At 43.4% G+C, this 17,222-nt stretch overlaps 1 protein-coding gene across 1 annotated transcript in view; it reads right to left on the bottom strand.

Annotated features, from left to right (window-relative positions):
• Nucleotides 1-15,151, bottom strand: part of Mcu (mitochondrial calcium uniporter) — a 156,111-nt gene extending 140,960 nt beyond the window's left edge. Inside the window, exon 1 of the mRNA XM_005070851.4 lies at nt 14,966-15,151. Coding sequence (XP_005070908.1) covers nt 14,966-15,112 — 147 coding nt within the window. The 5' untranslated portion in view covers nt 15,113-15,151. The remainder of the gene's footprint in view (nt 1-14,965) is intronic.
• Between the last annotated feature and the right edge of the window lie 2,071 nt (nt 15,152-17,222).

Below are 17,222 nucleotides of genomic sequence, written 5' to 3'. Positions count from 1 at the left end.
CTTTAGAGAAGCCAGGCTTACTCATAAAACTCAGAAATCCTGGTACACTTAAAAACACAGGCTGATGCGATGGCTCGGCACTTAAAAGCATGGGTTGCTCTTCTAGAAGACCTGGGTTCCATTCTCAGCCTTCACATGGTGGCTAATCTGTAACTCCAGTCCCAGGGGATCCAATACATCCTTCTGGCCTCTACAGCACCAGGCAAGTATGTGATGCACAGACACAGATGCAGACAAAATGTCCATACACATAAAAAAAAATTGCAAAACAGATCCAAGTCATCGTCCTAGTCACAAACTCTCTGGAGCAGGGGTGACTGGAGATTACTAAAAACTAAGAACAGTAGTAAAAGGAGTCTTTACACGCCAGGAATTCCTCTCCCCATGCATGCGCTATACCTGGGCTCTTTATGATGTGTGCTTATCAGACAAGCAGCAACAGTGACAAACAGAACAGTCATTCTGTCAGTCATTCTCCTCCTTCCAACTAGTCATTCCTGAAAATAAAAACAAGACAGACAGACAGACAGACGGCTTCTTCCTTTACCAGCAGTCCATTCAGTACCTGTTCTCATATCATGGAAGAAACAACACAGCTGAGCTCAGACATCCCTGAGCCTCTGGAAGGAACTGCAACATTCTTCAAAAGGCAAATATAATTTTTTTTCATTCTAAGTAAGTTTTTGTCAAACAAATATTCTTGCAGGATCCTTCTTTTTTTAAAAAAAAGTGTATTTCTTTAGTGAGAATTTCACACAAGAACAGAAATTTATATCACTTCCAATGCACCCTTCACAGTCCTTAATTCTAAGATGCATTAAAATTGCTCACTCTTTTTAACAGACAATCTGGCGGTTCAAACTGCCCAGGTCCCAATTAGTTTAATTACAATTGGCTACTCGCTGCTAATAGCTTATCTGGCCAGACTACATCTTCAGCGCCTGAGTACCAATTTCTTCTGGATTTTGGCTGTGTTTGCCTTGCCTTAGCGACCATCCCTGGAAAGCATCCCATTTATTGCTGTTCCCTTGCTGTCTCAGCATTTGTGGTTAATGTACAGCATAGCCAATCACTTTGAGGGACAACCTGGATGAAGCCCTGCACTGTTGACTCTGTGGAAATGCTCAAACCATCAGCTAGAATTTTGCAAATGGAAGACAAAAGCATGAAACTAAGAGGATTAAAAAAAAAAACTATCCGAGATTGTTCCTTAAAACAAGGACCACAAAGAAAGAATCTACACGGGTTAAACAGATATTTATTTCACATCAACAAAATCTCAAAAGGGAGTACCTCTTGTCCTTTTTAGAACTCATATTTCTTTGGCTTGCTCCAAAAAGCCATGCCACAATTTAACAACTTTTCTTTTTTTACCATAAAAGGCATTATAGCCTTTTACAAAATAAAGCATCATCTACGCAATGCAGATTATCCCAAACACAGAGAAACAACAAGTTGGTGCCAACAAGTTTCTAGTCACAGCCTCTCTGCACTGGAAAAACATGCAGATTTCACTGAAGTAAAGCAAGCTCTCCCACAGCAGCCCAGTCCCTCGTGAGCTGCCTGTTACAGCAGATGCTATTCTGCACTTTGCACAAGACGTATTCGTCTGTGTGATGAGACATTACTCCTCTCCGCCTTCTCTGGGAGAAGTACAAAGGGCTTTCCCAGGAATATGATAAATGAGGACATTGCACACCAAAAAAAGGAGATTAGCTTTCTGAAAGGCAAAACAGCATTCCTAGCCTAACTTTAAAAGTGGCATAATAGTTTCCTGTCCCTCATAATACTCATTGAAAAACATATACACAGGGAAATGATCATATATATGGATCAGAGACAGAAATGCCACAGAGCACTTGAAACAAATGAACTGGGGCTGGGGAGAGGGCTCAGCAGTTAGCAGCACTGGCTGCTCTTCCAGAGGATCCGACTTCGATTCTCAGCACCACATACTGCACTCAACCATCTGTTCCAGACAGAGACCAGATGCTTTCTTCTGGCCTCCAAGGCATGCACATGGTACACCGACAGACATGAAGTCAAAATACCCATATGCATAAATAATAAAATTTTAATGAATGAACCAGACAAAGTAGTTTTGTTCAATGTGCACTGGTGTTTTGCCTGAATGCATGTCTGTACGAGGGTGTCGGGTCCCCTGGAACTGGAGTTAACAGACAGTTGTGAGCTGCCATGTGGGTGCTGGGAATTAAACCTGGGTCCTCTGGAAGAACAACCAGTGGCCTTAACTGCTGAACCATCTCTCCAGCCACCCAGACAAAGTATTAAGTATACATGTTTTTAATTTGCATTTATTTGGAGGAGCAGTGCAAATAGAGGTCAGAGGACAACCTGAAAGGATTGGTTCTCTCCCTCGGCTGGGTGGGTCCTGTGGGTCGAACTCAGGTGATCAGGATTGATAACATGCACCCTTACCCACTGAGTCATCATACTGACCCTCAACTAAATATTTTTAAACTGTTATGCAAAGAGAACAAACTGCAGAAAGATACACAGCATAAAAACTCCTAAATATGGCTTTATTTAATTATTTCTAGATCGTTTTAAAGCACGTTTATAAAGCTATGCAAGGATTCAAGATGAGCGTGCACGCACACACACACACACACACACACAGAGAGAGAAAAGGTTAACCACATACTGGAAGGGAACCACCACCCAGTTACTTCTGGGAAAGAGACAGGAAGCACGACTGAGGGGGCTTCTTAGGGGATCAACTGAACATGATGCAATCCCCTTATGATGGGCACCCCTAGAAAATTCCCTCCCATGACAGGTCTTTCCAAGTGAGCTCCTTGGTGAGCTTGCCTGTCTTCCTTCCTTCTTTCTCCTGGGGTTTTCTGATGCTGGCTGCAATGTGACCTTTTGGCATATCACTCAGGGCCTTCGTCCACCACTGCATCTAATCTTACCAAAATGCTATAAAAAACGATTATAGCTCCCTTTCATGCTCCTCCTGTGCTACTACAAGCTCTAGCAATCACTGAAAAGAAAGCTATTTCATATTTCAAGCTCACTCAACTTTGTGGTATTTGGCCATGCTGAGAATTATAATTCATTCTGAATCAAAGACCAGCGCACAATGAGATATCAAAATTAAAGAAAGCACCATTCAGTTCTCCATTAAATAAATCAATATTCCAAAATTCTGTAATGTGTTACACTAACATTCTGCCTTACCACCTCAACTGTATTTAGAAAACATCTTGTTTTAAGACTCAGGTCAGGGCTACAGATCTGAAAATGTATTTACGATTTAAAGATAAAATAAAAATGTTAGGATTAAAAAAAATCAACAGTCACTCCTGACTAGGATATTGCTTTTTTTCTCTGTACATAAAAACTTCCTTCCATCACCAGCACTTGTAGCTCTGTGAAGGAGGAGCGAGATAAAATGACCAACCAAGACAGACTGGCAAAATCTAGTATCTTTTCTGTGAAGAAGAAAAAGAGGAGGAGAAGCAGGAGGAGGAGGAAGAGGAGGAGGAGGAGGAGGAGGAGGAAGAGGAGAAAGAGGAGGAAGAGGAGAATCTGTAGTAGTAGGTACTAAGTGAGAACTCTGATAGCTTTAATATCCTCATTAGGTTTTTTACTGTTCCCACTATATTCAACCTATCTTTAAATATATTTCTTTAAAGTATCCTGCTATCCAAATTCGGTTTTAAAATCTTTTTTTTAAAAATGGGTTTTATCACAGTTGGCCACTTGCCATGGCCTGCTTCAGTGGCAGCTAGCAGGGTCCTGGCAGTGCAAAGATGTTGCTATGGCGGGGGCAGGCTGGAGATTGAAAAGGTTAGCTCCCAAATAAATACCTGCAAATGTCTATGGAATGTATGTGGGGAAGGAATGTGGAGCTGGCAGTGCCTCTCCAAACACTTATCTCCTATCTTCTGCAGAACCCAGGCTGCCCAGCTCCACCAATACACACCAGGCAGCAATTTCTGTGCTACTCTCTTTCCTTTTTTGTGTGGTCCTGGGAATAAAACTCAAGGTCTCACACATACTAAGCAACACTCTATCACCCAGCCCTACTCTAGCAATTATTTGCTTGTTTGTTTCTTTCAAGACAGGGTGTCTCTGTGTAGCTCTGGCTGTCCTGGAACTCACTATGTAGACCAGGCTGGCCTTGAACTCACAGAGATCCACCTGCCTCTGCCTCCTGAGTGCTGGGATTAAAGGCATCCGTCACCACTGCCCAGCTATGACTACTGAGTAAACCCTTCTACAGCCCTGACCTGACTGTTTCAACATAATGCAAACTCCGTCAAGATTATTTGCTGTTGCATGAATCAGAAGTCATTCCATCACTGTAATGTCCTGGCAGAGAACAAGATGATATACAGCTGCATTTCCCCTGGAGCTAAAGGATTTAGACAATGGTCTCTGGGACTGTTTAACTCACTGACTCATCCATCCAAAAGTGATTGACTATCTAGGCTCTCGACTTTGTACTCTGGCTCTGTTCATGGAACTAGAAGACGTTATAGGCTTCTAGTTGCCCACCAATGCCATGACTGTAGTCAATACATGAATATCATGGACAACTAACCACTATATAAGGTCTTCCTGATACACTTTGCACCAATGTAACTACAAGGGAAAATGGAAACATTTTGTTTTGGACTAGTACAATCCTACCCCTGCACTCCAACTTTGACTGCTCTACCTTCTCCCAACTCTCCATCTCTTGGCTCCCCAACACATCTGCACCTCTTCTGCCATTCCTTCAACAGTTGAGATTATAAAGAAGAGGTGGAGGCCAATGGTAGCCACAAAGGAGAAAGATGAAACTACAGCTAAAATGACTCTTTAAGGGGGGATGAATACAAATTAATCATTGACTAAGGTATCAGATGAAATTGTGGAAACTGTCCTGATGAGGAACTTGAAGGCTGTTTATATTACTCCAAGCTCCTGACCTCATTGTAAGAATGAAACCTGGATGTTTAACTTCAATGAAGCCACACAATGAAACAACAGTCACTTGTAAGAGTTAAAAAAAAAAATGAGGCAAGAGAGATGGCTCAGCAGTTAGGAGTACTGCATCTTTCAGAGGACCAGTGGGGTCCCAATACCCACATCAGAAGGCTCACAACCACCTGTCATTCCAGGGCCAAGGGGTCTGACACCATCTTCTGGCCTCCATAGGCTCCCATAAACTCACATAGACATACACATATATAGAAATAATAAAATCTTTTTAAAATATGCAACCAGATTCAGTAGCACCTTAATCCCAGCATGCATGGCTATCATACACACACACACACACACACACACACACACACACACACACACACACACACAGAGAGAGAGAGAGAGAGAGAGAGAGAGATACACACAAATAATAAGCAAAATAAGCTCCTAAGGTTCACTTAATTGAACATTCTTATTTAACTGACAAAAAAGACCAATGAGGTTAAATGTCTTGTCCAAGATCAAATGCAAGTTCATGAACAAGAATATTCACACTTCTATTATACCACATGGCACCTTCAATTACTTTAGAGGAAAACACACAAATATACACACAGTTATCACCTCTCCATTTAAGTGGCTCAGAAAACTAATAGCCTGACGGTACAGCTATCTGTTCTCCAAAGACTTCAAATCCCACCAATGGCATGACAAACACAGCATCTTCCGTAGTGATGTTGTAGTGTCTCTGAAAGACGGTCACAGTTACCAAAGGAATGGATGTCCACATATGTAGAAGACCAGAGTCTATGCCTCCTAAATAAACAACTCCAGACTACTTGTTTTCATTTTAGTTTCATAAGCAACGAAGGCAGTGGAAAAGCTAGGGATGCTTGTATTTACGTTTCTAATGTAGAAGGGAAGATGGGTCAAATTTTACTAAGAAGAACACTCATGCATAGGAATGCCTGCTTAAAGAGAAATGGCATTATATTCACAGAGACACTAGACAACCATGTGCAGAATTTGAATGTTTTCCCAATGTGAAAACAAATGTTTCAGGAGATAGGTATGTTTACTTATTAGACCATCATACGATGTGTACACAAACCAAAACATTCAAGTACAGTTCCCCTTAAACAGGGTTAGGTATGATTTTTATTCGCTAATTCAAAGATTAAAGGAAAATATAAAAAAAAGACAAGAACATTATCATACAATGCTCAATGGGCCCTTAAGAGAATCGACACTTAAGGCTCTATATCAATACATACACACACATACCAAAAAAAATGGAAAGCTAAAAAGAACTAAGTCAAAGTATTCTAAATTCTTCATCTGGTGAGCATAACACAAAGGCTACTGCGCAGAGCTTTGGGAAAAACACAACACATAAAACGCAGTCTTTGTACGGGGATTTTCTGAGTGTTCTTCATGCTGTGTGTGCCTTCTCAGACTGCTGAGAAAATTTCCTAAATTCTGTGTGGTGGGGAGGGAAGGGGAGGCAGGTACATGAGAAGGTAGGCATCTGATTTGATAAACAAATGTAAAAGTAGCTTGTAATAATGAAAGCACCACAACACATTTGAATGCAAAATTAGAAGCACAGGAAAGAACACAAAGACGCTTATTTAATAAGCATTATAGACAGGGAAATTTCAAAGATCAAGAAGCAATCTTTGTGACTGAGGAATAAAGTCAGACCTTGAATTAAACTGCCCCCAGCCCAGTGTTACCTAAGAGCTTGGCAAATGAATGTAGCCTATCTATTCTGTGTATGAAAGTGCCCTCCTCTCTAATGGCCTCTCTCTATCCTGTGTATCCTGTCCCTAGCTAATGTCACAGTTCAGCCATCTCTTCCAGATCCATTGCACTGACTGGTCCTTTATTGCCCTCTACCTCTGTGGTCCCATACCTACCCTTTACACGGACACCAGCATGACCCACATAAAAGCATAAACTTCATCAAGTGATTCTCCTATGTTGTATCTTCAGCAATGGTTTGTTTTTCGATTGTTTTTTTTTCAAACCCTGGCTTCTTCAGTTGCAAAATCAACTTGAAGGAGTCCCTAGAAGTACTTCTTAATCAGAAAAGAAACTATGCATACTTCATACAAAGTATAATTAGTATTTCAAACATTTTTTTCTTCAGTTTAACCTGGATGCCAGCATATACATATATACACACAATGGATCATTATAAATCACATAGTTCCACCATGGCATGAGTCCACAAATGGCCACTACTGGAGAGAAGAAACTTTCAGCTCCTTTGCAAATCATTTCACTATTATAGCCTGATCTCTCCACATAGTGAGGTGGTTAAGAAACGGAGGCTGCGGCCCGGCTCTCTGGGATGGCGTGTGCTAGGTATGCATTTGTAGTGTGTGGTCCTAGACAAAGGCTGTCAACGGTGATCCCAGACAAAGCACGGAACCAATAAGAGGTAACTCAGTATTGCTATACGTAAAATGAGGAAAGTCCTGGAGTAACTAAAAAATTGAGGGAGAAAACAATATAAAGTGCTTGGTGAAACTGATAAATATTATTATTGGCAACACCACTACGCTACGTAGCTGATCTTGCCGTATCACGATTGTAACCAACTCCCTTCTACTGTCATGTCACATTCAATGTGCCTGAAACACCAACCACAGTTTCCAGTCCCACATGCATTCATTAGATTGCTTTATGTTTTAGCTCCTGTGAGGCATCCTCAGTGAAGCCTTCCTAGTTCCAACAGGTAGCTCTCTCAGTGCCCCACCCTTTAATCCCAGCACCCACCCAGGCAGCAGAGGTAGGAGGATCCCTGTAATTTGAAACCAGCCTGGTCTACAGCTAGGGCTACACAGAGAGACCCTGTTTCAAAAGAATAAAAAAGGAAAGAAAAACTACATTTGAAAAGCATGGGCAACACAAGTCACACTGCTTGCACAATGCCCCCTGGCCAGACTGTGCAATCTTGTTTGACCCACCAAAGGTGGCTGTCTTCCCTAGCACTGTGACCCACAAGGAAATTCTATACATCATTTCCAAGTGATTCTGGGTAATTTAACCTTTGTAGGTGGAGCATTTTGTCATAGAGTCCATTAGAAACCTTACAGAACTATCCAATGTAGAAGCAATACTCAATAATTGCCACATTAACTGGAACTATTTAGCATTCCAGATTAAATTACCAAGATCCCTAGGAGGCAAACACCTGACTCAGACCCCAGTCAATCAGCTAGTGCCTGAAGGGACATGGGGGAAGATATGAGGACTGGAGGCAGTAAGAAGGACCCTGAAGTCTCTTAAAAGGAAAACTGCAGCAAATGCTTAGGAAGGAGGAGGCAGACGCAGCTGGAGACAGAGGAAAAGTGGAATTAGCTTCAGCTTGAAGTCACAGTCTTTCTCCTGTCTATCACTAGCACTGAAAGAGTTCCCAGTACTTAAAAACAGGTAAACCCATCCTCAATGTCTGGATCTACAAAACTGGGGTAGTAATGCCTCTCGCAGGGTTAATGGTGGGAATAAAAGAACGTTACCCGCTGCCCTCAGATCTTAGATCTCTCTACACTGCAGAGGTTGGATAGGACAAGCTAACTTGTCGGCTCCATTGTTATTTGACAATTTTCAGTCACTTTAATTTTCTCTGCAGACATTAATATCTTGAAACGCCCTGTACATCACTCACAATAGACAAGAGTCATGACACAGCCCTGTCGTAGGAAGCAAGATAACTTAAAAAAATTTTGGTACCCATTAAAACAGTCAGGACTGTGAGCTGCTGGCTGTCTGCCTCTGCAACTTCCTAGAGATAGTTACATGTATTCCTCAACAACCAAATGGACAATAAATAGCAGAAAACATGCAAAAACGGAAAACTTTAGTAATGATGAAAGGAGGTAAACACACATCCTTATGGATTAATACGTTTAATGTCACCAAAAAAAAAACTGCCTTTAGAAAAAGTCACTATTTTTAAGAGATGTTAAGATGTGATTCCTGTTAATCCAGTTATTTCAAGAACTGCAATAGGAAAAGGCTTGCTTTAGTAAGCTGTTAGATCCAGTTGGTGATATAATTTACCAAGTTACATTTTTATGACTATATAAGATACAAGCCTGTATATAGTTTATGGGCCAACAGCTCACTAAACTTATTAAAATTAATTTGCTTGATGTCAACCTTCATTTTCACCGTCTTACTGCAAGCATTTAACAAAGTGTGCAGAAATAAATGGTTTGTTTTCAATCTTCAGAAGACAGCTTTTTTTATTTATCTGTATTTTTTATTATGAATATGTGTGTGTGGACACATGCATATGAGTGCCGATGTTCACAGAGACAGCCAGAGGCCTCAGAGAGTCCTGAGCTGGAGTTGCAGGAGGTTGGGAGCCATAGGTGCTGGGAGCTGAACTCTGGTCCTCTGACAGAGTGGTAAGTGCTCTTAATCATGGGGCATCTCTCCAGCCCTGGCAGGTGTCTTCTAAGCTTTTGTTGCCAAGCTTGATCTGTATCAGAGAGCATTTGTTCGAGACTGGGTCACAAGTTATGTACTTACTCTAAGAATTCTACCCCAATTAACTTTTCCCCAGTTCACCTTTTAAAACCAGCGCTAACCGTTTAAAGTGAAGTACACGGCCATGTAACTTAGTAGGAAAAGAGCTCGACTGGAGAGTGAAGAAACGCTCAGGCCTTCTCACTGCTGCATTCACAAATACTATGAAAGAACTATTCCATCTCTCTCACACTCCTGCTTCCTCTAAGGCAGTGGTTCTCAACCTTCCTAATGCTTCATCCCTTCATTATAGGATGTTTCCATTGCTACGTCAGAACTGCAATTTTGCTGCTGTTATGAACCATAATGTAAATATCTATATTTTCCAATGGTGTTAGGTGATTAGGTGATCACCACATGCACACACACATACCGGAGGGGTGACCCACAGGTTGAGAACCACTGCTCTAAGGGCTTTCAGAGTTCTGTTCTAGAACTATTTGTATATAACTGCTATAATTTTTCTAATACAGTATAATTCTAATATATCCATGAGCTCCAGTTTAATCTGTCCAATTCAGGAAAAATTCCAATTAAAATAGAATCTTGACCTTAACCCCAGGGTTATTTACATGATGACATCATATTCCAGAAGACCTTCAGAAAGCAGCCAATGTCCCAAGAGGAAAAAAAAAGTCAGGAGTGGGGGAGGTGGCTATAAACATATTGTCTTTGACTACATAATCCTTGGTGCTACATTATCTATTTTTCTTCTATGAAGTTTCATAGCATAAAATAAAGTCCTCAGAGCCTTAAAAGGATCAAATAATCAGAATCTGTTTACTAAATCCAAGTTCATTCACTCATCATATTTTATGGGACTCAAAATAAGATTTTTTAAAGATGAATAAAAGGCTGTCTGCCTCCTTAAAAGCAAAACAAGTGTGTTCTAAATCAGTTTATTCAGGACCTTCAATATTCCAATACTACAACAGAATAAAAACAACACATTTGGAATCTGGTTGAAGCATATATTCCTAATAACCTAGGTAATTTTCACACTTTAACTGGTTATGAACAGAAAGCTACTGACCACGACAGAGCTAACTTAGTGGTACCAACTCTTGTACCAATCCACTATAGAGAAATGTAACATACAATCAAATACATCATCAAGCTTAAAGCAATTTTTCAGACTTGGCTTCCTTGACAGCAGGCTGAAAGAGTCAAGAGGGGAGGAATAGTAAGATTTGCATCTTGGCCTTATCTCTGCAGTAAATTGGGAGTCCACCAATGAAACATGGAGAGCACAGTGTTGATCTGCACCCTGAAGATAATGAATTCCACCAGAATTAAGATCAGAGAATAAAGCCGGGTGTTGGTGGCGCACGTCTTTAATCCCAGCACTCGGGAGGCAGAGGCAGGCGGATCTCTGTGAGTTCGAGGCCAGCCTGGTCTACAAGAGCTAGTTCCAGGACAGCCTCCAAAAACCTCGGAGAAACCCTGCCTCAAAAATAAAAAAAAAAAAGATCAGAGAATAGAAAAAAACTAAGAGGCAGGAATCAACAAAGTTAAAATATAAATTAAGCCTTTTTGGTTTCTCTGTTACAGTCCTGGCTACACTGGAACTCACTTTGCAGACCAGGCTGGCCTCAAACTCAGAGATCCACCAGCCTCTGCCTCCTGAGTGTTAGGATAAAAGGTGTGCACCAGCAACACCCAGCCTTTAGCTAAGCCTTTTTGAACCCATATCCATCTAAATGAATCTTAATCCCTAATTTCTTATTTGCCACAAATATAACCTCACAAGTCACTCCTCTATTTCATTAGATTTATGACGTGAGGGCATTGGACGAAAGGAGTTGTATGTCATGTCAGCCTCTGGCCTGAAATGAACCTTAGACATAGAGAAATGAATAGGAGTAGTTACGGCTGAAATTCAGCCACAAAATCTGTTTAATAGTAGGTATGGATAGGACATTTAGGGACAGTCCTGGAGTTGGCTTAATTACAGTAGAGTTTTTTTGCATGGATCCAGCAAAGGATAGACAGCCTCAGACAAGAGAAACTCAGAGAACTAGGGTTTAAGCCTAGCATTTTCATACAGGCCTGTAATCCTATGCAGGCAAATAACTGGAAGTTCAAGACCAGCTTGGGCTGCATTGGCAGCATAAGGCCAGCCTGGGCTACATACTCTCCCCCTGGAAGGAGAACTGTGTATCAAGCAAAGTAGGCTTGCAACAGTATTACTGCAAAAAAAAAAAAAAAAAGGAAAAAAAACCTGTAATGTGTAGAGAAGGGGGAGGGCACAAATTCTAACAGTGTAATGCCTGCTTGTGATTTTGTAACCTAGCACAGATGCTGACCACCAGAAACTGCCAACACTCAGGCTGTCATAATCAGAGATGAAGCAGTTTGATTTAGCAAAGGAATTGCACAGCCCACAGTGAAAGGCAATTCCCCTGGAAAGAGCATCTTTGGAAATAGCAGCCACCTTCGCTACTCACACAGGAAGGTATGCAACAAACAGTTTATATTCGCTGTCGGTGCTGCCGAGTTAGACAACAATAGCAGGCTCTTTACACAAAAAGGAAAATCATACTACATGGTGCAAAAAAAGACAGGCAAAACCATGTACCTTTAATGTTATGTATTCCATTGAAAGATGTTCTAGAATCAGATTGCAGGGGTGCACATTTGCAGTCTCAACTAGGTGGAAAACAGAAGCAGGAGGATCTCTTAGAGCCAGAAGTTAGAGCACTGCCTGGGCCACAAAGTATTTCAAACACTGTGTCTTGGGAAGGAGGGTGAAATATGCCTTAATGGGGGAGTGGTGAACAGTTATGTTTATAACTGTGTGGTCATATTTACCATTTTGTTAAAGTTCTATTTGCTCTTTAGACTCATTCTAAAACTATGGCTCTCGGCTTGGCTGAGCATGGTGGCACATGCCTATAATCCCAACACCAGAGAGATGAGAAGCAGGAAAACGAGAGATCATTTGGTCTCAGCTACATAGTCAAACCCTATTTCAAACAACAAACAAACAAGGTGACCCAAGCCAGGAAAAAAAAAAGGAGCTATTATCAGCTGTGACCCTTGGCTCTAATTTTCTGCACCTACTACTGCTGAATAAAAGTGACACAAGCTGGACTTGTGACCAGCTTTGATGCAGACTGCCATCTGCAGCACACACGGGATGTCTCCACTCAGCCCCAGTGTCTCATCAGGTAGGATCATTATGAGAACATCTATTGTTTGGGGCAAGTTGTTTGTTCCATATTCTCCTAGTCTATGAGCCTCAAAATCACATCCACTTGAAGATTCCTGCTCCTGCAGCTCTGCAATGCATAGGCCTTCCTGGCAGACTATTAGTTAATTTTATAAGTAAAAGGAGGGATATGCAAGTGAAAGGCAACTGTTATACAATAAGAAACACAAAGGGGGAGCCATAACACCTGGGCAGGAGGGGATTTGCCAGTGGTGTGCTCTTGGCCAGGTCTCTCTCCTTTCTGGGCCTCAACTTCAGGCTTGGGAAATCAAGAGTTAAATCCCCAAGAGACATCTTCCAAACAGAATGTCGTGTGAGGAATCATAGAAAATCAGATGGGATGCATACACCATGGCTTTAGAGCAATTGGACAAAAATTCAAAACCTGCTTCTACAAATTTCAATCATCAGGTTCACCTCTTTTCAAATCTTAGGATCCCAAGTTCATTTACAAGTCACCATTCCCATGACAACACTTCTGCCCTTCAAAAATAACACTTCATTTTTAATTGTGCTTTCAGTTACAAATTCAGCACACCACTTTTACCCACCCCAGAATAGCACAGGAGAACATTGTCATGAAGTATCCCTACAAGGAAGACACTCACAGACTGGTGCATTTGCATGGTAGAAAATACATGAGGCACAAATTTTCAAACACCACTTGAATACCACACCCAAACAATATTAAAAATGAACTGCAAAATCAGAAGATGCCTCACTTGAAAACAGAAAACTCAGGAAGTCTTCCAGTAGTTCAGAGGGAAAAGGATGCCATCAGATTTTGGGTGGCCTTTATGTGTTCCAGAGAATACAACTAGAGACTATGAAACATGTGAATCAGAATTGAACTATAGAAAAACTCGGCTCTTACCCAAATGCTTCAGCAAAGCAATGTCAGTACGCCAAATATGAAAAAGTACAATTTTCTCACAAGAAGGATGATCAGGTCCGTAACTATGGCTAATAATAGCAATACTATCTTGCATTTGCAGAGCCTCTGGTTCTTTTCATAGCGTGTTCCCACAACCTTATGCTATCATAGGTCTAGGGGGTATCCTCTCTGCAAACCTCCAGTCCCTTCCTCTTCGGAGAGGGGGAGTAAGAACAAGACAGGTCATGATGCTTGGGTTGAAGGCACCGCTTTCTCTATTGAGCCGGCTGCAGTGAATCTTCCACCGCCACACTGTACAAGTTCACCCTATGAAATTAAACCTACACTTGTTCCCTCAGAGTTGGCCAGAGACCAACACATATGGGCCTCGAAAGTCCAAAGGAAGAGAACCTGCTGACTTGTTAGGTGAAAAACTCCATGCCAACCTCCTGTGCCCCCACCAGTACCCACATACACATAGCCAAGCTCCCGTTCGTCCCACCAGTACACACACACACACACACACACACACACACACACACACACACACACACACACACACACACACACACTGTTCAGACAGAATTCCTTTTCCTTGCTAGGTAATGAAACCCGACGAGAACTGGGTAACAGACCACCAAATCTCTGCCTCCGTGAACAACTTGCCATGCTGCCTCTCTTGTGCCTGCTGCCCTTCCTTGGCCACGAGTGCAGCGTGAAAGCCAACCCTCCGAAGGGACCACCGGGACCTTTAAGGACCCGAGGGGATGATGCTTGCCGCCTGAAGCAATGCAGCATCCACCTCGAGGAAACTGATTCCCGGAACACACACACATGCAGGGACTCGGAAAGGGATAAAGTTTGATTTCCCTTCCTACGCGTTCCCAGGGGGCCGAGAGAGGGCGAGGCAGCAGCCTCCCGGGGTCTTGGGGTGCTCTCTGGGGACAGTTCCTAGCAGCGTGGCACTGCCACTCTCCTGACACACCGGCAGCCGCGGCAACTCAGGACGCCCCAACCCGCCCAGCGGAGGAGAGAAGGGGACAACTCGCACCGGGCTCAGTTCGGGAGCACGGGAGCAAAGCTGTCAGCAACGACGGAGGGAGGGACCGAGCCCAGAGGCGGGTCAGGGAGAGGTTCAAGTCCCGTGCCTTCCCCGCCCTGGCGTCCCCAGTCCTGCGGGAACATCCCTGCCGTCGCCCCTCCTCCTCCTCTACTGCCTCCCGCCCCCCCGCCCGCCCGCCCTGTCTTCGCTGCCGCCGCCGCAGGCGCTGAAGGACACGGCGGCTCGGTGGCCCGCCACCCCGGGGCGGCCGCGAGTTGAGGGAAGTCGCCGGGCGCCCCGGCCTGCCCGCGGCTCCCCACGCCGCCCCGCCCTCCCCGGAGCCGCGCTCGCTCACCGTCCGGTGCTGCTGGTGCTGCCGGTGGCGGCCGACGGCCAGCCCGGGAAAGCAGCCGGCAGTCAGCGCCCCGCAGCCGCCGGCGCCCCCGCCGCCGCCCCGGGAGCAGAGCAGCAGCAGGAGCGATCTACCTGCGGCGGCCGCCATCTCTCAACTGGAAACGGCGCTGGCCCAGGCAGCGCAGCGGACGGCCGGGGCGTGGCCAAGACCCGCCACTCAGCCGCACCTGGCCAACTGCAGCCCTGACTGAAGTCTCTGAGGCGGGGCTTTCCCCGAAGCCCAATCAAAAAGCGGGAGAACCCCGGCTTCGGGCTGTCTGTCACTTCTAGAGTTACCTTACGGGCAAATTCTAGGGAACCGGTCTTTGGCACTCGAACCTCTTGGAATGGAGCAGCAAGGGATGACAAGTTCGATTTGGCTAATCTTTACCAAGCATAGCGACGCTGGGAACTAGGGAAATAGATATCTGTGCAAAGCTTGTTCGGAGTTGAGTTCTGAGTGTCCTAAGTTGTCTACACAAGCACCCAGTTGGTCATATTAAGTAGGTTACTACAACTCTCGACCACACGCCTAAAGTTAGCAGCCATAACGAATAGCATTTGGATATGAGGAAACTAACCCTGAATCATAAAGTAACACAATGACAGTGCTGTGTAACATAATCTAAGGTATGATGGTTGTAGCATCGAAGTCCCAGGATGCCTGCCATTGGGCTGAATGAACAGGGGTTGCCTGAGGCCATCAAAAAACACAGGTATTTACATAACGATACATAACTAACAAATTTACAGTTATGAAGTAGCAACGACAATAATTTTATGGTGGGGGGGTCGCAACATGAAGAATTTATTAAAGGGTTGCAGCAACATTAGGAAAGTTGAGAACCACTACACGATGAACAAGTTTTTGGCGAGGGTTTCTAGATTTTCTTAGAACACTTCCTAGTTTGTTATTATGAGCCGTTCAATTCTTTCAGCTCCTTATAAAATCTTGGGGACGGTAGGGCGATTAATTTTTTGTTGTTGTTCTAGTAAGCACCATTGTAGTTTATATAGCCTTACATGAACTTTTTAAAAAGTTGTGTTACTTGTTCTAATAATATTCTTTCAAGTTTGACTAAAACTGCTCTCTTGACCAAACAACGAAGTGAAAATTCTGGGTTAACTCTTGTGCCCTCACCCAGAACAGGCTGATGGGCTTCTCCAGCCATGGTGCCACTTAATCTTGCCTCCCACTCACCCAGAAGAGCTCAGTTTCCCCACAAGTGGAGCCTGGGAGCTGAGGAATCCTCTCCAGCTCGACAGCTGCATGGAATAGCCCCCTATTTGAAATTCATGGCATTGCTGGAACATCTTCACTCACAATTGCCTTCTGCCCATCTATATTTATCCCAACAGCACTTCATGTATTTATCCATACTGCACATTTCCCCCTCTCTCTCCCACTCCTCTGGGCCTTTCTATTCCATTCACCATGGATTTTAGTCGGTTTTGTTGTTTGCTTTTTGTTCTTTCCCCTTTGACAAACCTGGTGTGGGCCAAGAGTGTTCCGACTCCATCTCTACATTCTTACTGGAATTGCCTTTCCTCTGTTTTTCCAAGTATGGAAGTTAAGTGTCTATCCTGCAGTACTGAGATTTAGCTGTGTGCATTAAAAAATGAACCAGATTAAGCCAGGCATGGTAGGACACATCTGTGATTGCATAACTGAGGCAGGAAGGCTGCTGTGACTATGAGGCCAACCTGGGCTACATAATTAGATGTTTGGGGAAAAGACAAAAACATAAAACAAAATGGAAAAAAAAGTCACATTCTTTTGTTTGCTTGTTGCATTTTTTTCTTTTTTGAGACAGGGTTTCTTTTGTCTAATAGCTTTGGCTGTCCTGGAACACACTTTGTAGACCAGGCTTGCCTCAAAGTCATGGAGATCCTGTCTCTGCCTCCCAAGAGCTGGGATTAAAGGCATGCACCACCACACCCAGCCACTTTTTTTTTTTTTTTTACTTGAGACAAGGTTTCTCTGTGTAGCTTTGGAGCCTGTCCTGGAACTGGTCTGTAGACCAGGCTGGCCTCAAACACATAGAGATCCTCCTGTCTCTGCTTCCCAAATGCTAGGATTAAAGGCATGTGGCACCACCATCAGACCCATCCACTCTTTTTAATATACAAATATAAAGCTAGAGACACTGCTAAGAGTTCCAAATCTATTTTCCAAAATGCATCATCTCATATCCTTGAAAAATAGATTACTGATGCCC

This window comes from Mesocricetus auratus, unplaced genomic scaffold (genome assembly GCF_017639785.1).
Source record: "Mesocricetus auratus isolate SY011 unplaced genomic scaffold, BCM_Maur_2.0 Super-Scaffold_100027, whole genome shotgun sequence".
Taxonomy (NCBI): Eukaryota; Metazoa; Chordata; class Mammalia; order Rodentia; family Cricetidae; genus Mesocricetus; species Mesocricetus auratus.
This window is presented reverse-complemented; position numbering and strand designations above follow the sequence as displayed.